Consider the following 24,029-nt stretch of genomic DNA (forward strand, 5'->3'; position numbering starts at 1 on the left):
TAAAAATTACACACTCACACACATTTGTACATGCCCGCCTCTTCACCGCACTCAATTTTCGCCACCAAATGGATGGATGTTAGTTATGATGTTAGTACTCTCTCGTTTTAAGCTAGCTGTCGCACACGCTGCCACGTGGTCCCTTCATTTCCAATTTTTATAAAACAAAAAAATGAATAGTTTGTCAACAACCACCAGTTAAATTAAATTGTTTTGGTGTAACCGTAACACTAGCTGCTAAGCTGGCTGCTCCTTGAGTTCCTGACTCTTTCCAAATTTTAATAATTCTAATTTTAGATAGGCGCTGTGCTAGCTCACTTGCTAACTGTTACTACATTAATAGGCTGTATTAGCCTCTTACGTTCAACTAGCTGCTCAACTAGTTACTGAAGCTAGTCTTCAAACTAGCTGTCATAAATATACTGAGACAAAATGGTATTTTGAGTGTGGTACACAAAATCAAATCTTCCCAAAATTATTTTTTTTTCAGTATTGTACAGGTAATCGTCACAAAATGGACATTAATATATATTTTTAAACACTACACTTTTTTAAAAATTATTCTTCAGCTAGCATCCAAAATGTGACAGCTGACCTAGCTGGCTAGCTAATGCTAATGAAGACATCAAGTCTTGCACTACAATAAAATATCGTTAAATCACCCTACAAAATGGCGGCAATATACAGATGGCTAATAACGCTAAAGATGCTTCTGCTCCCTAAGTAAAAGGCTGAATTAATTTATTTGTATGATTTATTGAAGAAATATTGGCCAGCCCAGTTGTGTTGTTTTTTTTGTGTGTGTAAATCACTGTACAGAAATAGCTGGAGACTTTTTTCTATTTGTTTTGATACATTTTGGAGGGTTTTTTGATACTTTTGGGGAAAGGGGGAAGGTTTTTCTGTTTTTCATTCAACCATCCATCTACCTCACTGTTGTCTTTTTTAATTCAAATTATGATATGGCAGAGCTTTACTTTAACTTCACAATTACAAATCACAAACCAAACAGCACAGATACATGGGAATTATTTTTACGTTATATGACCACATAGATGATCGACCAAGTTTAACGAGGGTGCGTAACTGTGGTTCTAAACTGTAAGAGATGTTGTTGGACTTGGACAATGTACTCAAATAATTTTTTGTGCCATACAATAAAGAGAGCATTAGGACCACAAGTTATTTGAGAAAATAAAGTTGGCATATTAATGCAGCTGTAACATTCCACGAAAAAAAATGATCAAATTGCCATAAAAAGTCTAAATGTTTTGAGAATAGTCAATATGTAATGAAAATATCAAAGCTGTAATATAAAACGGGAAAGTCATTGCGTTACCAGAAGAAAAAAAATCGAAACTACTGAAAAAGACGTATGGCAAAAGTAGTCGGAATATTGTCAGAGATGGGTTTAAAAAAAGGAAAAAACTAAATTTGGAGGTCACGAGTGTACATTTATAAATTACTGTTCACCATTTTTCAACTTGGATTACAATTTAAGAAATACAGAAGTTAAATTGACGTCTTGTAAGGTGACCTCTTGATCCTCCTAACAGGATTTTACTTCTAATGTTCAACTTCTGATATCGTTCTGGTAAATTTTTGTATCATATTTTGTCTTTAATGTCACTTTGTTGACTTTTTTCCATGTTAAATTTCCAATTGTTCTTCCTGTAATATCACAAATGACTGTTCTCCTCAATTGATGACTTTTATCATTTCCGACTTGTAATGTATGATTAATTTTACTGTCACTTTACGACTTTGCCACATAACATGAATATTGCACGTAATGCTGTTGTCCTACGACTTGTTCCTGTGTAACATTGTTACATTCTGACATTTTCTCAAAATATTACGAGTTATCCAATTGATTTCTTTTCGTGTAAATTATGATTTTTTTCTTGTTTATATGCCCCCCCTTTTCGATGTGGCCCAAATACTCTTTATATACATCACAATATATCAGCAAAAGGCGGAAAGAAAGCTGCTACTGTATTTTTAGTGAAAACCTAAAATAATGCAGGACATCTATTTTCTTCTGCCCATGTTTCTGTCGCTGGTCGTAAAAACAAACACGACAAAGCTCGATCTTCATCACTGAGTATGTGGAGCCACATTCATACGTGACTGAACAGTTTTTGAAGCCAGACTTTTGACTTTTTGGTATTTAATTTGATCCGGGAAGGTATTAATATTAGCAGAGGGGATTGTGTCAGAGTGGACCACATGTTTGTTCAGTCATGTGAAATATGAAAAACAGAAATATGAAAAACAGAAAAAAAAATACTGGCTTTCTGGCCTTTTTTTGGACTTGTTGCCATGGTGACAGACAAGTACGACTCGTTCTTTGGTTTTAAATGCAGTACAGACAGCGATAAGGGATCAGGGAGGGGTATTTCTCCACTGGATGGCCTCAAAATGAAAAAAAAAAAACATTTTTTTTGCATCCATGGCCAAGTTAATTTTGTACATTTTTCCAACAGCCTTCCTCACAAAAAGTCAGAATGAGGTTTCTTTTGTACATGTTTGCAAATGTATGCCGGAGGGTGGAAGATGATTGACTGAAGGAAAAAAGAGAATGTTTCTCTACTTGTTTTTGTTTTTTTTCTACAAGAGATTTAAGATAAATAAAAATGTATGCAAATCAAAATTGTATGCCTGTCATTGTGACCCGCCCGCAACGTTCGACGACGGTCGTGACGTCATCATGAGTAAAATAATAATAAAAATGTAAGCATTATTTTATTATCGTTGCTTATAACTAACACCAACATTTAAGTAAACAATGTAGGGAAAAAAAATTGAGAACTGTTATTTGAATGGAACCCTTGGGAATGACGTCATCATTATTTTTCACAGTCGAGCGAACTACTTTAGCCTAGCTTAAGTCAAGTTAAGCTAAGTTAAGTCTTTGACACACGCCCCTCGCGTATTTCTACGACTTTGGTATCCGTATCACAACCATGTTACGCCCGTTACAATTCAGGTAAGCTCTATATTTTGTTGTTTTCCTCCGCGTCGTGCTAGTGACAGAGAGGCTAATTTAGCTTAGCTTGAACGTTACGTTGACTAAATAAGTCAGTAGTAGCTCTTTAGGCTATTTAAATAGCGAATTATCGTGCGTTTAATGTTCAAAATGTACACGTATCGTGCTGCATAAAGCACCGTGCCTTTAAAAAAAAGGATGATTTTTGTTATGATTTTGTGAATTATAATTTTTTTTTTCCTGGTTCAAATTAAGGCTCTGCAGCTTTGGCTCAAAGAAGAACCATTTGTAGATTAACAAAGATTTTGTACCTGTGCATGCATATAAATGAAATGACATTATATATACGCCTATACGGCAGCAACAAAGTGCATTACATAAATTAATATTCCTTTACAGTTACATCCAACTTCTGGCACACTGGTCACATGAAAAACTCACTTTTCCTCTATTTTGTTTCACTCCAGAAAGACAATGGATGAGTAGAATAGGAAGGACGAAGTATACGCAGCAGAAGAGGAAAGTCCTCTTCCAAGATGGCCAGTGAGCTCCATGAAGCCATCTTCATGGCCAAGCAGGAGCGCCACAAGAATCTCTTCCTCAACTACAGGAATCTCAACCATTTCCCCATGGAGCTGCTCAAAGACGAGGGCTTGCAATTCCTGGAGAGGCTCTACATGAAGGGGAACTTGCTCACCACGCTGGTATGCACTAGATGTCACTCAAAATGTGATGTTCATGCCATAATGCTTATTTTTATTTTATTTTTTAATTCCTTTTAGCCTGACAATCTTGCACAGAAGCTACCGAATCTAATAGAGCTGTGAGTATTCTTATTAATATCCACAATACTAGAAATAAATAAATTCTTTTCTCACGTGTCCCTTTCTTGTTCTCCTTTTAGATATTTGCATTCCAACAACATCGTGATCATTCCCGAAGGTGACTCCCCCTTGCGTTAAACGTGCCCAAATAAAAGCTAGTCATAGAAGTTATCTTCCGCATTTATACGGAGTCAACTAAAATGGTGCTAATTTGCGGCTTTGCATCCAGCTATTGGAAACTTGGCACGGCTGCAGTCACTGGACTTGAGCTGCAACTCCTTACAGTTGCTCTGCCCGGAGATTGGACGACTGAGGTCTTTGAGACACCTGCGACTGTCCAACAACCAGCTCAAAAGCCTGCCGCCAGGTAAAAATCCGTGCCTTTTGTTTCAGGCATCTTTTTGGAGCACGTCGCTGTCACATTCTTGCACGTTTTTTCTGTAGCAACTTGTGCAAAATTAGTATTTGCTGGAATCACTTTTTGGCTGCATTACCCTATTAGGCCACCAGAGGGAGTCAGTGTTCCGTTTTACAACCTGAGTGTTACTTCTGGACAAGACTGAATTAAAAAAAATTATCTTAGTTTGACAATTCGAGGGGAAATAAATTAATGTAACAAATATCAATCATGTGACTCCTTGGTGGGCAACATTTGAAAAATGTCCATTGTCTCCCAAGAGATTGGTGACCTTCAGTTCCTGGAGACTCTGGACGTGTCCATGAACCTTCTGACATCGCTCCCCGACCGTCTGCACCGCTGCTCGTCCCTGCAGCACCTGAGTGCCGACCACAACCTGCTGAGCCACGTGCCGCGCCACCTCTGCCGGCTGGCTCGCCTCACCCAGCTCTCCATGGCCGCCAACATCCTCACCTTCCTCCCGCTCGGTGGGTGCCATCATGTTTTTTTTTTTGCTTTGTCTACTCTAGCGCGTCCTTGTTGTGTTCTAGATCTGGGAGGCTCGCGCGAGCTGCAGTTTGTGTTCGTGGACTACAACGTGGACCTGAAAGGCCTTCCGTCGTACTTGTACAACAAGGTCATCGGATGCAGCGGGTAAAATTTTCTTTATTTACACGTGCAATGTTTTTCATTGTTGGGGTAAGTTTTGATAAGATGACTGCTATATTTTTTATATGTTGGGCGTTGACTTTGTAAATGAAGTCAGGAACGTGCTCACTGGAAAAGTATAAGGGGAAAACTTGAAATATTTTCTGATGCAACTCCTGGAACTTTTCCGACATGTTGCCTATTTCTCTGCGTGCGCAGTTGCGGCGTGTCTCCACCAGGCGACGACCAGGATGAGGCGCTGAGCGAGGCTCTGTTGGGGCTGCCGGCCGAAGTTAAAGCGGTGGCCTCTGAGGCGGACAACGTGGTCCCCTTGGAGGAGCTGGCCATGAGAACGCTTCACCGACTCTACCACCATGCCACAGGTGATGAAGGTGCTGTTTTGAATTGAACGCTGAATTTAAATTGAGATGGATCATAATTGAAACGGTGTATTTGCAGATGTGAATTTCCCGCCTTCCATTCCACTGCCAAAGAGTCTCCTGGATCTACTGCAGTTCCCTCTGGGTCACTGTCACCGCTGCACTCAAGCCATGTTCACAGTCATCTACCCCAAACTCTTCCCGCTGCGACACACCGCCCTGGCAGCGGTGCACCGCAGGTTTGTTAAACCCACTTTGTCATTTTGGAAAGGAAAAAAATCCATTGCTATATCTCGTAAATTTTCCTTACCTGTGTGTGTCCACCTCATCAGGACCACAGTCAGTTTTGTGGCCTACTGCTGTTCCAGCCGCTGCCTTCGGACGTTTAACCTCCAGAGCTGAAGTGGTTTGCCTCCCACTCTGGAGCCGCCATGTTGACAGCGTGACTCAACTCAAACAAGGGACATGCAGGGCCACATTGGTCCAGAATAAGACATGAAGTAAACAAGCACTTTAAATCTTTTTGAAATCTTTTTAGCTTCCCGTATGTTTTTCTTTTCATCTACAAAAACAAGTTACCGTAAAGGCGACCCGGCGGACTCCCGTTCTGGATCTCCCTGTTGGTCATGTCTTATGGGTGTTCATTTCGTGTGGTACAATGACACTGAATCTGAATTAACAATACCCCCTTTAATATTTTCAATGTATTATATAATGATGTTCAGTCTATATTACATTTGCCAGGAGGTTCAAGGTTTTTAAGCGTGAGTCAATGTCTATGACGGGAAATTGTGCTCGTCCGTGCATGTGTGCACGCGTGTGTGTGTTAATACAGCATGCAACGGCCAAGTAATTTCCTGCCTGTGGGTCATGCTGGCTGGCTGGCTGGCTGGGCGGGGGCGATGCTGCTCAGCCTGGTGGAGATAACATGCTGTGAAATGTCACGTCATGACACAAAAGTGAGCATTTGAGAGTCTGCTGTTTTACAAGTCAGCTTTTCGTTGCATTAAAAAAAATCTGTTGGTATTTCTTGGATGCAGGTTTTTTTTTTTTGTGCAGAAATTGTGTTGTTTGTACCCGAAAAGAAGCAGGCAATGACGAGGAGGAGATGAGCAGTCTGATGTGTGAAGTGATGTGACAAACGGCCGCAAAGTGACAGGCGGTGGGAATTTAATTGACAGCTCATTCCTCCCCCCCGCCCCCACGCTCAACACGGCATCCGTGAGCCAAGTGACTTCGTTCTGTGTGCAGGTGCGCATGCTAAGACGCAATGCATGCAGAAAATTTACTTATATTACATACAGTATTTTTTTTCTGGCATAATTTCCTTCCTAACTCCCTTTCTTCTCTCACTTGACTCCTTCCTTCCTTCCATTCTGACATCCTTCCTTAGTACTCCTTACCTTCCCTCACACCTGCGTTATTTTGAATTTTTCCTAATATTGCTTCAAACTATCGTTACTACAGCCATTAAAATGAATAAAATGTCATTATTAATATTCTTAGGAAAAACAATATACGGGTATGATTTGTGACGTCGGAGGGCGCGGCCATTTTGTCACCAAGGCTAGCGTTCTCTGGCCGGAAGCTGGGTGGGTACAAAATAAGAGCATAATTAAATTAAAAAAATAAAATAAGGAATCACAGCTCCTTGAACCAAATGTAATGTGTCACAAAGTGGGTTTGTAATAATGTCTAACTTGCTACTGTGTTAAACAGCAAACACATTTCGGAAGGAATTGGCACCAAATGTTGCTAAAGTGATTTTTTTCATATTTATTTTTTTTTATTCTCAATTACAACTCTTGAACAGAATTAAATTGCGAACGTTTTCCAACACAACATGGGAGGAGACAACAATGACAATTAAAGATTGTAACTGTCTCTCACCCTCTTATTTTGTAGAACCCCTAACCGGCATTGTTCTTCCGCTACACGACGGCGCGCGCGCGTCCATGTACCCTTCCTTACGCTCGCACGGACATCTGTGAGCTGTATCGCGGCACGTTAAGGAAAGACGCGTGGAGGAGACCTGCTCAGGTAGGTCTTGCTTCTTCTTTTCATTTTTTTTTTACCTTCTCTCTTTCTACGATTTCCTGTGTTTCACCTACCTGGCCATTTTCATTCACTACGCTTGAAAGAGGGCAACTTTGATTTGCTCTTCGGAACGAATGGTGTCTTATCACAAATGACTTATCGTGGATTTAATTATAATTTTAATATTGCTAGTGTTTCCTGGAGTTTATTGCCGAGTTGTAGTGGCGCCCGTGTTTCAGCACCGAGGACAGCTCCGAGTGTGACAGCCTATTCGGGAGGATTAGGGACCTAACGCAAATGGCCAAATATTGGGAATAGTAAACACCCAACACTCCTACAAATGTTTATAATTTACTGCTTTAACAGTTCAAATCTCAAATATGCCACAAAATATGAGATTTAACAAATTTATTTTACTAGAGGTGAAGTAAAAAAAAAAACAAAGAAAGAAAAACAGCAATTAATGTGGTTGCACAAGTGTGCACACCCTCTAACGGCTGCGAACGAGACTGTTTACAGTTTGTTAATCACATTCAAACGTATGTTAAAAGGGAATCAGCATATACCTGCCACCATTTAAAGTGCCACTTATTAACCCCAAAAATAAACCTCAGCTCTTCTAGTAGCGTGGAAGCTCTAGAGCAATTTTAGAAGAACACATATAATTTGGTACTAATATTGGATAACCTTAACACAAAACCACCCAAGCAAGCCTTACAAAGCTAGCCTGTCAGCTTGTCTAGTTTTCAAAACAAAGAGGGAAAAAACAGTCATTAAGTGCTATTTCCGCACCATGAAGATGAATAACAATGAGACAAACAATGAAGATCCCGAGACACGCAGAGCGTCAGCCATAGATAGAATGTACAGGCATGCACAAGAACAGGGTTATGATGCTGAATGTTATTTCATGTTTCATATATATATATATATATATATATATATATATATATATATATATATATATATATATATATATATATATATATATATTTTTATATATAAAGAACATTTATTAAGTTACTGTTGTGGACTTGCTTGGTTGTGTGTTGTGGTAAGGTTAGATAACGTTAGCTTGAAGCATGTAAACAACTCAAGCTGACATTCAAGCTCACTCTGGCAGCCTGTGCTATTAAAATTGATTCCGTTAGCCAAGAGCATCTTTTGAGCAAAAGTTTTATTTTGTAACAGTCCAATATTGTAATAAGTTAGATCTGAATTTGTGGTAACATCTAGCATGTGGTGTATGTAAACAAAACTCGGCTTGATACGATCCTGTGCTAGAACTGGAAGCATGTCCCTATTTTTTTTTTTTTTTTAATTGATAAAAATTTGCATTGCATCGTGAAGTATGGACATTTTTGTACATCTTCCCATACTGTCAGGAAGTCAAATCGCTCAGAGGGCCATCATCTTAACCAGATCAACGTGAGTATCTGGACAGGACAGCGGACAGTTCCAATTTGGATTACAAATTGCACCCTACACCTTCAAATATTTTGCCATTGAGATTCCTATATTCCTAAAAAATATTCATATCAAGATCATATATTGTTAGAATGAAATCTAAAATGTCCCCCAAAAATTCACACCAGATAAATGCCGTTGAGGCTTTGAAAAGTGTCCAAGTATGTCCGTAAGTGAGTGCCCTATATAGAGGAGGACTGGAAGTGAAAGAAAAAGGCAACACATGTATAGAAGAAGAGAAAGTGGTCTGTGAGTGTGCGTGTGCGGACACGTATATTAATCCAGTGGGTTTTTTATCCTCAGTGAATGGGACAGTGGGGCTTTGCAGTGATTATCCCCCACGGGCAGTCAGGCAGGCCTCCCCCTGATGATTGCTTTGAGTCAGCTACTGTCTTCTCCCATCTCATGTCTTCTTTTCTCCACATCAGCCACGCCCACTTCATTTTTTTATATCATCCCCCTTTGGAATGATCTGTTATTAGTTTTTCTAATAATTTTTCTAATAGGTTTTAATAGATTCTAACACAGAGGGGGTTGAGTCTTTTCTGTTGCTGGTTTTTCCTTGTGGAATTAATTTAATAGGTTTAATAAATTAGATAACAACATACTGTAGATACTTTCAAATCTCTTGTTATATTAAATAATTGGTTGATTATGACTGAAAATAAAAAATAAATAAAGGCGTGGGTGGATGTAAATAAATAAAAAATATTATTTATTTAAAATAAATTATTAGATAAATACACAAATTTAAATAAATAAATAAATATTGAAATCATGTTTTTTAATCAAAATAAATGCTTTTACATAGTTTGCAGTTACATAAAAAAAACTAAATATTGAAATAGTTTTTAATCAAAATTAATGCTTATACATACTTTGTAGTTACATTTGGTTTGTTTGTTTATTTCGAACATTTAAAGAAATACAAGAAAAGAAAGTAAAAAAACACTGAAAATAATAACTCCATAGTACAATAGAGAAGAAAGAAAAGAAAATTTTTTTTTCGCTTTATCATAAAAATCTTATTTGTTCAAAAGGGAGTAGAAGGAAGCCTAGGCTTATCTAGCTCTAGGCCCTGGTAACCACGATTTAAAAATAATTTAATTAAAATTTAAAAATACAAAAAAAATCACCTCTTGATGTTAAAACCCAGATATGGATGGCCCCTTGAGCTCAAAATATGAACCATCCCTCGTATAAATGGTACCAATGTCGCACTTTGTCTTCCCCCCCCCCTCTTATCTCTAGACGCATCCTTCCGGGCCCGCCGTTGTCGTTACATAAGAGAGGAAGTAACACAATCTTTCCTTCAACTGTAATTAAAAGACAAAATATGCCGCGATGACGTTCGTTGGCACAAATAGCCCCAAAAGTCCAATTTTTAGACACGCCACTGTGCCAGCACATTTCTCTCTGTGGGCGACTCCTTCTTGCCTCTCCACAGGCATGTGCTGCCGCCATCTTGAAACTTCATCCATTTCAGGACCGGAGCACGTCACCCTCGCAGTTCCTGTCGAGCTGGATTTGATTCCCGGCTTTTTTTTTTTTTCCAGCCTTATTCTAAAAATACACCTCTTAGGTCAACTGAGGACTTGAAATTGCCTGTAAATTGGTTGACGACTAGTCCAAGGTGGAGCCCGTCTCTCCATCTCCAATTAATTTTATTCTATAGAAGTGAACGAGAGATGATTCTTTGATGCTCGCTGATCTGAGGTCTCGTGCTTTTAGGATATCAATTCTTCATATCAGCGAGCCTTGATTGAACCTTGTGTATCTGGATGTGTGCGTGTGTGTGTAACGTGGTCAAGTAGAAGGAGTCAGCATTTGGATTTTTTTTTTTTTTTTCTCCTTTGGCTCCAGGCTACTATGATGCTCTCTGGCCTGCTTACATCCTGACATACGCATGTGCTTCCTGTTTATAGGTCAGCATGGAGTAGCAACACACACACACACACGATCATGACTCATTTGTGACAATCATGTCCAAGCCGCGCACGTGTTTGAACCGCCACGTTAACATTTCTTTCTATTTTATATCTTCCGCACTATTGCGACATTAACCAAAACACGAAGCTTCGGCTTTCCATGCCTGACTGCTGCTTCAAACTAATTAATTTCACTAATCTAGAGCATCGTTCTTAATAGGTCCACAAGAACGACGGATGACTGGACGAAACATGTTTTATTGAGATAATAAAAGAGGTTTTAGGTTTATTACGGCATTAAATGTGATATTTATTGCCCGGGATCATCTCGGCCCAAGCGACTTTTTTTTTCACATGCCTTCTTATTTCACACTCAAGATTTCCCGCAGCATTAATTATTGTTTTGCACCAATCAGTTTGCCAATCATAGAGTTCGCCGACGTACGAGAATTTAGGTGTCAAGTTGGGATCATGCTCAAACCCGAATGCTTACGTCGAGACAAAAGGAGGAAATGGCGTTGGAAGAGAGAGTGTAGAGTGAGAGTAAATCCTCTTTTCCTCGCTCTGACTTTAATCCTCCTGAGCCCGGCAGCCGCTGTCCGTCGAAGCGGCTGATTGGGCGTCGGGAAGGGGGCGGCGGCGGCATTTAAGGCCTTGACTTGATGTCTGTGAAGATGAAGACCAGGTGGCTGACCTTTGCCATTAAAGTTATGTACATCTAACTAGGCCATCATACAGTAGAGACGTAGTCCTGCTCTGTATTAATTATAAATGGAAAGACCTCATCAGTTGCACTTCAGTTTTGAGAGGCGACATGGCAGGTTTCCATTTTTAAAATGTCGGAAGGAGACGAGGAGGCGACAGCGGAGGAAATTGGAAGAAGAAACCTCAGCTAGGAAGCCGTCCCACTGCAGCGAGATAATCACACGATCGATAATTAGTTGGTGAGCGGGCGGACGGATGGATGTCGGCCCAGGAACTGAAACGACACTCGATTGGTGATCAAGCCATGTGTTTATATTTGGCTTCTCTTGCCATGTTGGAAATGAAAAATATGGACATCAATATTCTAGCGTGCAAAAAAGCAGGTGTTGAATTATTAAGGAAGTGGAGATGGGTGGAGATACATCATCACAGAGCAGACCTCCTTCATACTTAAACACTGGCTGGAAAAAAAAATGAGTGGAAAATGGTAGGTTAGCACCTTTAAAGATGGCTAACCTGGAAAACCAAAACTTTTAATTATCATAAATCCGATAATATTTATTGTAAAACATGAATGTATTTGTTGGTTTGCTTGGGGAGAGAAATTTAAAAAAAAATCACATAATAAATCACAATTTTAATACTGGTGTTGCAGTGAGATTATTTTTCAAAATTGTTCACAAAAACAAATGATAATCATAATTAGACATCTTTTTGTTACTGTAACCTACTGTACAATCCCGGCGCAGAAAATTAAATTTCCACATAGCACAAACTGCGTTAATGCAGTTATAAAATCAAATCTGTGCACTGGAAACAAACAAGTTCATGTCTTCAAATGAGATTGTGAATGGATGGATTGTCGGACGGACTGAGTAAACTCTCATTCCTCAACGACAGAGAATTTTTAATGCGGCTAACATTGATTTTTTATCTTGGTTGTTATTGAAATGTCATTGTCAGCTTTGCATGTCTACTATCCAATTTATGAAGACTTATCTAGATTTTTTTTCTTCTTCCAGTTACGTCGTCGTTGAGTTCAAGGTTCAACACCCACCATGGCGGACGAAGCAGACATGCGCAACGAGCTGGCCGACCTGCAGACTCGCGCCGACCAGATAGCCGACGAGGTAAAATGCTGAGATGACTTGGCGAGCCGAGAGGAGCTCGGAATAATAGAGCGGCTCCGATGAGCTCGTTAAATATTCATCAGCGCATCATAGCGAACCGGAGAGACTTAGAGAGGCTTATTGGATAGACAGATAGAGTGATAGAGTGATAAAAAGGTGCAAGAATGAGTAGATGGAAGGAGGAGAGGACTGATGCCTTGATTTGTGGATGGATGGATGGATGGATGGATGGATGGATGGATGGATGGATGGATGGATGGATGGATGGATGGATGGATGGATGGATGGATGGATGGATGGATGGATGGATGGATGGATGGATGGATGGATGGATGGATGGACGGAAAGCCGACTTGATGTATGGAGGAAAGAGTGTTGAATAGTGAACAAATGCGAGGAGACAAAAGTCACTTGAAACGGTGAAAAAGAATCTTTGGTGAATTAAAGGAGAAGATGTGACAGGCTAAATAATAATGATGCCGTGAGAAGTGTGTTGACGATGCTAATATTGTCTTGTTGTGTTGCAGTCTCTGGAGAGCACTCGCCGCATGCTGGCTCTGGTGGAGGAGGTGAGTTCACTGACCCTCGTACATCCTATCATTTCCCACCTCAAGAAGAAATCACAAATCAAACGCACCCTGATGAGCTTCCACTTTTAGCCCAAACTCGCCGTCTCTTTCTTTTGTTTCTGTCGCCTTTTGTGAGATGTTTAAAAATAGCTCGCCGTGCATAATGTCCTCATTTAATAAGACAACAGCAGCTGTCCTTACGCAAGCTCATCCCGCCACATTTGCATAAGTTGGGCTGGCAGCAGCTCGACGACCGCGGGGGGAAATCGGCTCGAGGGCCGAAGAGTGTTCGAGACCCGTTAAACACAAACGAGCATGCGATTTCTTCGTATTCCCTTCACAATATGCTTTGATGGAGACAAAGAGTGCGTTCCTGTTCCTGTTCCTGTTCTCGTTCTCGGTCGTGCGGTCACACGTGCCCAGGCACCCCACGTGGCCTTTGGCCAAGGGTGAAGATTAGGCTAATTGAATAAGCACGCGACAGGCAATCCCAGCAGGAAGCACACTCCATGATAAACAGCAGCACTTAACATGAAGATCATCTCTTCCAAAGTCATTGAGGAGATCCAATTTGTGATTTAATAGGCAGGGACATTAATTGTCGGCGCTGCTCATACCACTGCGAGGTCGGCGTCCTTGTCTCGTACGAATGTGACCCCCCCTTTAATTCTCCCAGCTCATGACCTTTAATGGACAAGATGGCGGAGCCTCAACTCCCTCTCCTGCAGCGTGACCTCATCAAGTCCTGCTGGGTTACGAAATGCAGATGAACAAGGGCAACTGCTGTGCCTTAATAACACCTTAAGCAAAGTGTCAGTAAAAATTAACTCAAATTACTGTGAATTAATTATCTATGTGAAAAAAAATATTTGCTTCAATATAAAAAAATATATCCAAATGATGTCATTACACGACACTTGCACACTTCCAAGCGGCCAAACAAAAAAAACGCTGATTCTTCATAATCATCAAGAAATATTTGATCCGAGTATCGGTGACACCAACGAGCGGACGTGTGTGTGCCTTGCGGTCTCGCCGAGAAGGTCACATGACGCCCGGTTGGAGGAGAGTTGATGCGTGAAGCCGGAATTCGGAATATCTGTGGGAGGAGCTCACGGGGAGTGGGAAGCTGTTGTTTCGTTGAGCTTAGTGTGTGTTTAATTAAGTATGTCCTTGTGTGTGTGTGTGTGTGTGTGTGTGTGTGTGTGTGTGTGTGTGTGTGTGTGTGTGTGTGTGTGTGTGTGTGTGTGTGTGTGTGTGTGTGTGTGTGTGTGTGTGTGTGTGTGTGTGTGTGTGCGTGTGTGTGTGAGGAACGACGCAAATCAGACTTGACTGCTGCTTTGTCAACAAAGCTCTGGTTTAGGTTCAGTGAACACAACACAAACACGAAAACAAAATAGTTCTTTGGAAAAGTTTTGAGTCCCGAAAGTTTTGATTCAGTCTAGGCATGTCACCTTGTTCGTACTTATTCCAGATTTATTCCAGAACATTCATTATTAGTTTATTCTAGAATCCACTCCAGACTGTTCAGTCTGTGAAGATTTAGTCCAGAATCATTTTGGAAGATTTCGCCCAACTGGTTTATCTGCTCACATCTAGTTTGAGAACCTGATTCCAAAAGAAGAAGATTTTTAATCCTGAAAGTTTGGTCCAGATAATAAATTCCAGAAAGTTTAGTCCAGAAAATTAATATTTGAGTATCGCGTTCAAATATTGAGATTCAGTCTGTTCAGTCATTTTTTGAGGGTTTGGTCCAGAGGTTGGGATGGAAATGAATCACTCCATCATGTTGAATCTTGAGTCGATTCAACATGATGTTGAAACCTGTTACCTAAACCTGTTTACTAATTTCAATTTTTCTGATTATAATCCTTGTTCTTCTTCCGTGATAGAGTAAAGATGCTGGCATCAGGACTCTTGTCATGTTGGACGAGCAGGGAGGTGAGTTACCAATGGAAACGTCCCCAAGGTTCCATTATTTTTTTTTTATTCACGTCTGCTCTGCCTTTTTCCTGTTCCTGTCGAAAAATTGGAACTGCTCTCTGCTTTTATAATTAATCCAGAATGAGAGCCTTAGCGTCTACGCAGTATAAAGCAACTTTTGCAGCTTCTTTTATGAGCAGTCTGTTCTCATAAAAAATTTAGTAGGATTTTATACTTGACTAATTTTTATTTTTGTGTTACTCTTTTGGTCAACATTCCCAACAAATGTTTAATTTTACAAATTTTCCCAGGAGTAATCAGTTCATAATGTTTTTATTATATAATATAGGCTCCAGCACGCCCGCGACCCCCGTGGGGACTAAGCGGTTCAGAAAATGGATGGATGGATATTTCCTACTAAATGCTGCTGAGAACATGTTGCTAAGCTAAGCTATGCTAAAATAAGCTAACTCTTGCTTTGCTTGGCGTGTATTGAGCATCAATCACATTAATCAATATGATGATAGTTTGATTACGATAATATTTTATCGTGTTTGTATTATTCCTAGAAGACGTGTTTTCTAGGTTGTGTTAAAAAAATAGATCCTTTATAATAATGTCCAAGAATACATTTAAGAACAAAAGTTGGATTAAATAAAACTGTATATTTTTCATAGGTATTTCTTAATGTTAATGTAACCTTTGCTTCATTTTTTCTTTCATTTCAAGCTAAAAAAAAAAAAGAATTTTTAAACTTAGTATTGGTGCAACAAAAATAGATTTGAATCGGAAAATATGTTTTGCTGTAAAAGAAGTGAGCGTGTCGAATCGAACCAAATGGAATCTCTCCACTTTTAAATATATCAAGATATGTATCAATCATATTTTATTTTATGTACATATATAAACAGTATGTGTTCTAGAACATATCTCCTGTGCTAATGATGGGTTCTCTGAAAAGAACCTCCTCCTTTGCAAAGAACTGTAAACTTACATAAGTCATTGACTGCAGTGGAGGTAGAGGAGACGCTAATGGCTTCCTCCATTTTAGCGTTATGAGAAGGGCTGATGGACCCTGGCCTCCTGCACTTGACTCTGACATCATCTCTGACACACACACACACACACACACACACACACACACACGCACACACACACACGGGTTTCCTGAAGGTATCATGGCGCTTGTGGAATGAAGGACATTTTGTTTCTCATAGGATGTCATGGAAATAGAAATAATTTAAATTCTCAAACTCCGGTCAGAGTTTGTGAATTTTTTAATCTATCGTCTGTTATTTGCTGGGGAAAAAAAAGAACGCTTCGGCGCCATCTTGGTGCAGATGAATTACGCTGAAATGAGTTTAGGAGATTTATTTAGACAAAATTTGTGTTTCGCCTCCTTATAGCATCCATAGGAAATTGCAAATCCTTTAAGGGGAATATTTCCAATCTTATCCTCTTCATTGTAACGTTTTGATCATCTTAAAAATAAGTTTGAAAATGAAAAAGCTCCCCACAAAAAATTCATAACACCTAAATAAAGAATGAGGTACCATTTGTGACCCTTGCTGGGTTCTTGACTACAGTGTGAACAAGCTGTTAATATAAAACGTCCCTGTCTCCTTAAGAGTTTCTTCTCCTCGAGGACAAAGTGTCACTTTCTACTAATGGACATTACAGCTACGGCCATTAAAGAACCGGCATGACGATCTGACCTTGAAATAGTTTTAATAGCTCGGCGCCCTATCGACCGTTTGAGTGGCAGCCGGCTCGAATTGTGATGCTAGCGATATGGAGACGGTTATTATTTGAAGCAACGTCTGATCTCCTTTTGCTTCTTGTCCGTGAAGAAGTAGAATGGGAAGATTTTTGAAATATAATTTTCAATTTTATTTATTTAAAAAAATACTACAGAAAATCTTGAATTTGGAAAAAGATATTCTTGTGTTTTGAAAAAAAATCCACAAATATTTCTTCATTTTATTTATTTGAAAAAAATACTACCAAAAATCTCGAATTTAGAAAAAAAAATTCAACCCGAGATTTTCTTCCAGATAAATTATTTTAGTATTTTTTATTTTTCGTCAAATCGAGCAGAGATGGACCACTAAGGTTTGGCAGCCCTCCCCTAATAAAAGTAGAACGCAGCAGGCGCACGAGCGGGCGTTAGGCTCGCCTCCCGCTTGGCCTTCCCGCGTCAGCCGGGGAACCGCGTGAATGACGATGCCTCTCATACCTTTGTCCTCACCAGAGCAACTCGATCGCGTGGAGGAGGGCATGAACAAGGTCAACGCAGACCTGAAGGAAGCCGAGAAAGATTTAAAAGATATAGGCCAGTGCTGTGGGCTGATATGCCCGTGTATTAAAAAGTAGGTACCGGCTCGGAGCCGTGTGCTCCCGCCCTGTCCAGTGCTGGTGATGTCGCTAGTGATGCTCGTGATAGTGATGTCCGATGTCTCTCTTGTCACAGTCTTCTTTTTTTTTGTCTCTTCTCCTTTGTCATCCCCCTCCCAACCTCCGATCTTCCTCCTCCTCCTTTCTTCTTCTTCTCTTTTGCTGGGAAAATGTCAATGTGTTGGTAATCAGAGCAACTGGAGCGCATCGAGGAGGGGATGGACCAGATCAATAAGGACATGAAGGATGCAGAAAAGAATTTGAACAATCTAGGACAGTTCTGTGGTCTTTGTTCATGTCCGTGTAACAAGTAGGTGGTGTGCTTCTGCGGCCTCTTTGGGCTCTGTAGAGCATGATGATTATGATGATGCAACGCATGCATGGATGTGTCGCTTGTACTCGGGGAGATTTTGCCACTTTTCAACTTGCACCCCTAACTCATAAGTCAATTCCAAACACATGGAGCGAGAAGTTGCAACTGCAAAGTTAACAGGATGGAATAAAACACTTGGAGGAGTGCAGTCTTGACTCACATGGTCAATACGGTTAGTTACATATAGTGTACAGTTAAAAAAAAAAAAAAATCACAATTTTGGCCATTTGAATAAACAAGATTTGTTTTAAATATATTTAATTATTTATTAAATACGAAATAGAAATAATTTGTCAACTTGTGACACATTTTTTTAAAAAAAATTAAGAAATTATTTTTATTTATTAAATAATATTCTCTTCAAAATGCTTCATTTTTTTTCCGACTATGCTAGGATGGGTGGGGCGCACCTCTGGGGTCTTAAGGCTCCAAAATCCATTTTGTGAATTTATTGTTGCACTCTTGCTCAATTCCAAATACAAAAAAGCCTCGCTCCCGTTAAATATTAACGAGCCTAAAACATGGTGGAACGGAGGTCAGGCTGAAAACATGGTGAAATGCTCCTTTACACTAACTTCATGTGAAAGCTTGCGTGCATGCATAAATAACACAAAACGCCACAACGGGTTTGATATTTTTTTCTTTAATTTAATTTTTCTCTCCAGCCTTTGACGGCTGCTTTCCCTTACACATGCCCTTCATTGCTCATTGGATGAGAGGTTCTTTTCCTGCAGGTAGCAGCAGCGTCAGCGGGGTCCGCGGACCACCCCTGCCCCCCTGCCCCCCTCTTCCTAGCCCCGCCCCTGCCCCCACACCACACTCTCCTTATAACCCGATTGCGTCACCCTAACCCCCCACATATCACGATTTCATCATGTGAGAGCTTGGCCAAAGAAATGTCAACGTGGCCAAACACTCGCATGATCTCTTTCGGTCCGCTAAGCCCCTCCTAGCAGCCAAACTATGGCCCGCGCGGCGCCATGTCTGAGCAGTGACGTCGACCGTGAGCGACCATCAAACGCTATACACGAGGGAGACGAATAATTGCCCATCGTAAACTGCATTAAACATAAATTAGTCAAAGTTTTTATTGGACAGCAGCGACGCGCTCTTTTCCATATGAAATATATAATTTAATATTACGTAATGAAGAGCGTATATCGACGAAAACTGCATTTTTTTTTAAATGTAGCCATACTAGCAGTGCTCATTGAACATTTTTTATATGTACATATACTCAAATTTAAAAAAATATCTATTTATTACTACATTTTTTTAATCATTTTTCCAAAATAATGTAATTGGATTGACAACAGGGAGCTCTGTGTCGTTACAGTAGCGCTGTAGCGAAACACACGTGGTCTGTTATGTAACGCGGCAGTTACGTCATGTGCCGCTTTGCAGCAGCCTCGGGTCAAACGCTAGCATCACAACAATATTTTGTGAGGAGCATCCCGCGCTTCTAACCTATTTCAGAGGAGTTCTTTATTTTTCTTATTGAAAAAATTAAAGGGGGAAATCATTTCTATAGAATATTGAAATAAATTGAAGAAGAAAATGTATATATATACGTGTATTTGTGTTTAGCAGGGTATGTTTTTTTTTTAATTCATTTATTCTTAGTATTGTTTATGACCTAATTAATCCCTAAAGTTAAGGGACATACAGTAAAATAGGCATAAAAGAATTAGAAAATAATTAAGAATTTAAAGAATCGTATTACAGTTTTGCAAAAATTTTGTACGAAGCTGCATGCTTTGAATGGGGCAAAGAAGCGCCATCTGGTGGCCAAATAAAAACACCAAGTTGTCCGAATTGAAACGTTAACCAAAAACATTGCATTTGTGTCAATGTGACTTGAAAATAACATTCTCCAAAGTTTTCCGTCAGCACAAAATGGATATCTTACATGTTGCAATGGCCTCAGCAGGTGCTCCACACTATTCCAATGTAAAGACGTGTGTGTGTGTGTGTGTGTGTGTGTGCATCCAGATGAAATGAAGGGCCTGCTGTCAATCATCACCCACACTGTTTTTATTATGATTATTTCCCGCACTGAATCTAACCATGTGGCTTTCTTTTTATAGACACAGCCATCCTTGTTTTCCTTTTCCCCTCCTTCTTTGTGTGCATCATTTGTGCGTCCAAATGTGTTTGTCCTCTTCTATGTGCTTTATTATTGCTATTATTATTTATGCGTGTGTGTGTGTGGCCCAGATGTCAATTGATCCTGGATCAATTATTGCACAGATTCTACTGTAAATGCATGTGCATTGCTCCTAGCAAGTTGTTTTGATGCATGTTGTACAGTTCAACATGCATGTTTAAATCCTCATACATGCATATGGTTGGTACAATAAGTGACATGGGCATGTGTGTGCGGTGTAGGATTAAGGGTGGGGGCCAGGCCTGGGGAGCCAATCAGGACGGTGTGGTCAACAGCCAGCCTGGCGCTCGGGTGGTGGACGAGCGCGAGCAGATGGCCATCAGCGGGGGCTTCATTCGCAGGTAAGTGTGTGTGTTGTTCCTAATTTACTTTTGAGCTATTTAAAAGCTGGTAATAGTAAGTGTAGGCTTTGATAAATCTTTTTTTTTATTATTTAACCTTTATTTACCCAGGCAAACAATTAACAACAACTGCAGCCCGACCCAAAGAACATTTTTTCGTAGTTTTGCATTCCATATTTTTAGAACTGTGTTCACGCGTGTGTTTGTGTGTCTCAGGGTAACAGATGACGCCCGCGAGAACGAGATGGACGAGAACCTGGAGCAGGTGGGCGGCATCATCGGCAATCTGCGTCACATGGCTCTGGACATGGGCCAGGAGATCGACACCCAGAATCGCCAGATTGACCGCATCATGGACAAGGCAATCTCTCTCTCTCTCTCTCTCTCTCTCTCTCTCTCTCTCTCTCTCTCTCATTTTGATGAATGTTGCTTTTTCCCTTTGCAGGCTGACTCCAACAAGACCCGAATCGATGAGGCCAACCAGCGTGCAACAAAGATGTTGGGCAGTGGCTGAACTTCAACACCTTGTACAATATTTAAAACACACACACACACATGCACGTTCGCACACACAAATACAGAAACACACATAATTCCCATCCCTGTATTGCCTCTGCAAAACATTGCTTCTATCGTGACACATGTAGACGTTTGCACATATCAGCACTTCCTTTTATTGTTCTGTATTGGTTCCCCAACCCCTCATTCTGCCTGTTTTTATTTATGTAAAATTCAAAAAACACTCATCTTGACTGTTATCGGAATTTAGTGACTGCGTAGGTATAAACTGTATATGATGAAATATTAATTCCAGTCACTTCAAATCTGATGCTAGAGATTGTATATACACGCTTTTGTCCTCAGGGAGCTAAATCAGACCAAGTTCCAAACGTGCAATCTGGTGTTCTTATCGATTATAAAGAGCTGTGGGTTGGGATTTTTTTTTTTTTTCTTCGCCATTTCGCTCTAAGCACATTCAGCTCCTCCTCTGCTCGACCATTAAATATTAATTCGCCGGCACAAAAATATCCTAACGTGCTGTATATGTACAGAGGAGGGGCCCATATCTATAACAGTTCCCTCGGCCCTGTCTGCTACATTGTGCCACTCTCTTGTCTGTCTGTTTCATCCTTTCCAGACTGTGAGAAATCACTGCATAAGAGTTGTACACTGGGAAAACAAAGCCAATAAAACCTTCAGAACGATAAATCCAGACTCCCCTTCCTTCTTATTCCTCTCATTCAGGATTTGATTTTCCTCGTTGCAACCTCCACGCTCCCATAAAACCAATTAACGTGAAATTAATTCACAATCGGATTAAATAAGACTTTGATGACATTCATGCGGCACTACTTCTCATTTACTTTAAGAAATTAACTTTTACTTTGTAAAGGTCAGGTAGAAGTCAACGAGATTATTTTAATGACTCATTTTGAAGCACTTCTTTTTCTTGGGATATTTAAAATGACAAAAAAAAACAAGGATGATAAAAATAAACTGGAGATGTGTAGTAGGGAATTACACTAATGGGCGTCTAGTGTGTTGCATTGAGCCTGCGGGGTTGGGATTAGGGTGACTAATCTGCTCTACATCCATTTTGTGACTCCTACTACATACACACGCACTTTTATGTACATACAACATGGCTGAATTACATCCAAGTTGTACATCCAAAACGTGTCAGTCTTAACCAGGATTTCAAACCCTGACTTTAAATCAGAGTTAAGGTGTCAGATTAGGGTTTTGTTTTTTTGTTTATGTTTTGTGTTCTTTCTATCCTCATCCCTGTCTTCCTTCAATCCTTGCCTTTTATCCATTCCTTCAAATAGTCAATATAAAAAGTGCATAAAGAATTCTGTAGGTTGGTCAATTTCATTTAAAGTAATCTAAAATCTCATTTCTATTTATTTTTATACCAAGCGCTCCCTCTAGCGGTGAATTAGGATGGTCCAGCAGTAACCGGAGGACTTCGGTTATTTCCGTAAGTCACGTGATTGCTTTTCGTATTTTTCCGGCTTCAAGGGTCCTTTTTTATCGTCTCCACACACTCTCAGGTTTAGCAGTTAGCATTCGCTTCTCTACTATGTTCCGTGCCGTCTTCCGGCTCTCGGCCACAGGCGCCCGGACCTTGGTGACCCGGTTCCGACCTGGCCACACAGGTAGGACGGCAAGCCTCACACCCGCAGTGTTAAATAACCTTTAAGTAAAAGGAATTAGCCGGTGCACGGGCGGCTAGCTAGCTAGGTTAGCGTCTGTACGCTGAATGCTAGCAAAGGGTCACATTGAAGTGTATTTTATAATTCATAAAACATTTCGCTAATAATAAATACTACCTCTATGGGGTTGTAAAATATGTTTTAATTTAAGATATAAGTGGCAAATTTAATTTTTAATTTAAATGTCACGACCTTGTATTGACCCGATTTGGTGACTTCAGGAGAGTCAGTCGTCGCAGATTACACGCATAGGGGTGACATTTTTTTATATTTTTTTAAATTCACTGGTGATATTAAGATTATTAAAGTTTCTTAAAATGCAATTTTGATTTTGATGTTATTTGTATTCCGTTTTTCTATATAATCTGCCTTTATTTCTTTTGTTTTATTAAGTTGTGCCACTGTTTAAAAAAAATAGCAGCAGGCACTTGTTGGCATTAATACAGATTTTAGCTGTTATTAATGTGTTGCTGGAAAAAAACAATTTCAAAATTAAAAAAAATCTAATGTATTGGGTACTACTGTCTCGTGTACTGGGTGTCTAAATAAAGCTCGCACATCATGCTTTGCAGCGCCGCTCGCTTCCAGATGTTACTCACATGCCACAGTGGAGTCAGATGAGGAGTTTGACGCCCGCTGGGTCACCTACTTCAACAAGCCCGACATCGACAACTGGGAGCTGAAGAAAGGTTGTCATTATTCAATGTATGACCACCATGACTAAAATTGAGCTAATGGAGATGAAACAAGCAACATGAAAGATTGCAGAATTTATTAATTAGTATTTTGATTTATTTTTGAAGGGATGAACACTTTGATCGGGTATGACCTGGTACCCGAGGCCAAAATCCTGGATTCAGCTCTTAGGGCGTGCCGGAGACTCAACGACCTGGCCAGTGCCATCCGCATCCTGGAGGCTGTCAAGGTGAGTTTTACCGAGAGAGTTTTAGCTTTCCTTCATCGCTTGCATTATTTATTTGATGAATAAGGAAAAGTGTACTGTGCATTGATAAACATTTCAATCACTAAAAAATGTAAGTATACACTACAATTATTTAGTCAGATACATGCAATCTGACAACTTTACATTAATACATTTCTAGTAAATTTGTTGAAGTTCTCTGAAATTTTAGGTATTCTAATTGTGATCTTCTAGGAACTAAAATTGTTTTTTGTTTTGCAGGATAAAGCGGGACCTCACAAAGACATTTATCCATACTTGATCCAAGAGCTGCAGCCCACGCTGTCGGAACTCGGCATCTCCACGCCGGAGGAGCTCGGCATTGACAAGGTTTAGCAGGCAAAGGTAACTGAATTTTTGATAGATTCTTGTATGATCTATAAATGGACCTTTACTCAATGCACATTTCATTTTCTTTTTTTCTCCTTCAGGTGCTGGGAGAGATGAACTCTCCTAAATTGTCTCCTGTTAAAAATGTCTATAGTGTTGATCGATTCCATATTGTCCTAATATGTAAAAAACAGTGGACTGGATAAACATATACTGTCAGAACTATCTGTGTGTTTGTTCAATCTTAATT

At 40.0% G+C, this 24,029-nt stretch overlaps 3 protein-coding genes across 5 annotated transcripts; all 3 read left to right on the forward strand.

Annotated features, from left to right (window-relative positions):
• The first annotated feature begins 136 nt into the window (after positions 1-136).
• On the forward strand, positions 137-6,271 carry lrrc28 (leucine rich repeat containing 28). Of its 2 annotated transcripts, none has more exons than XM_049717136.2 (10): positions 137-2,989; positions 3,457-3,693; positions 3,772-3,812; positions 3,894-3,931; positions 4,043-4,180; positions 4,492-4,698; positions 4,762-4,864; positions 5,078-5,250; positions 5,318-5,477; positions 5,571-6,271. In XM_049717136.2, the coding sequence occupies exons 2-10, from the start codon at positions 3,526-3,528 to the stop codon at positions 5,638-5,640; spliced, it is 1,098 nt and encodes a 365-aa protein (XP_049573093.1). In that variant the 5' UTR covers positions 137-2,989; positions 3,457-3,525; the 3' UTR covers positions 5,641-6,271. The 2 variants fall into 2 exon arrangements, with proteins under 2 accessions (XP_049573093.1, XP_049573094.1); XM_049717137.2 differs by having other exon boundaries at positions 5,078-5,241.
• An 872-nt stretch (positions 6,272-7,143) lies between these two features.
• On the forward strand, positions 7,144-21,481 carry LOC125966734 (synaptosomal-associated protein 25-A). Of its 2 annotated transcripts, none has more exons than XM_049717159.1 (8): positions 7,144-7,278; positions 12,398-12,505; positions 13,033-13,074; positions 14,967-15,015; positions 17,249-17,366; positions 20,153-20,272; positions 20,489-20,633; positions 20,718-21,481. In XM_049717159.1, exons 2-8 carry the CDS (start codon positions 12,434-12,436, stop codon positions 20,784-20,786), a joined length of 615 nt encoding a protein of 204 aa, XP_049573116.1. In that variant the 5' UTR covers positions 7,144-7,278; positions 12,398-12,433; the 3' UTR covers positions 20,787-21,481. The 2 variants fall into 2 exon arrangements, with proteins under 2 accessions (XP_049573116.1, XP_049573115.1); XM_049717158.1 differs by lacking the exon at positions 17,249-17,366 and adding an exon at positions 17,584-17,701.
• A 781-nt stretch (positions 21,482-22,262) lies between these two features.
• Positions 22,263-24,004, forward strand: LOC125966744 (cytochrome c oxidase subunit 5A, mitochondrial). The gene is made up of 5 exons (XM_049717170.1): positions 22,263-22,431; positions 23,061-23,177; positions 23,292-23,413; positions 23,672-23,794; positions 23,881-24,004. Exons 1-4 carry the CDS (start codon positions 22,356-22,358, stop codon positions 23,783-23,785), a joined length of 429 nt encoding a protein of 142 aa, XP_049573127.1. The 5' UTR covers positions 22,263-22,355; the 3' UTR covers positions 23,786-23,794; positions 23,881-24,004.
• Positions 24,005-24,029: the final 25 nt, after the last annotated feature.

Source organism: Syngnathus scovelli, chromosome 4, assembly GCF_024217435.2.
Source record: "Syngnathus scovelli strain Florida chromosome 4, RoL_Ssco_1.2, whole genome shotgun sequence".
NCBI classification, from domain to species: domain Eukaryota; kingdom Metazoa; phylum Chordata; class Actinopteri; order Syngnathiformes; family Syngnathidae; genus Syngnathus; species Syngnathus scovelli.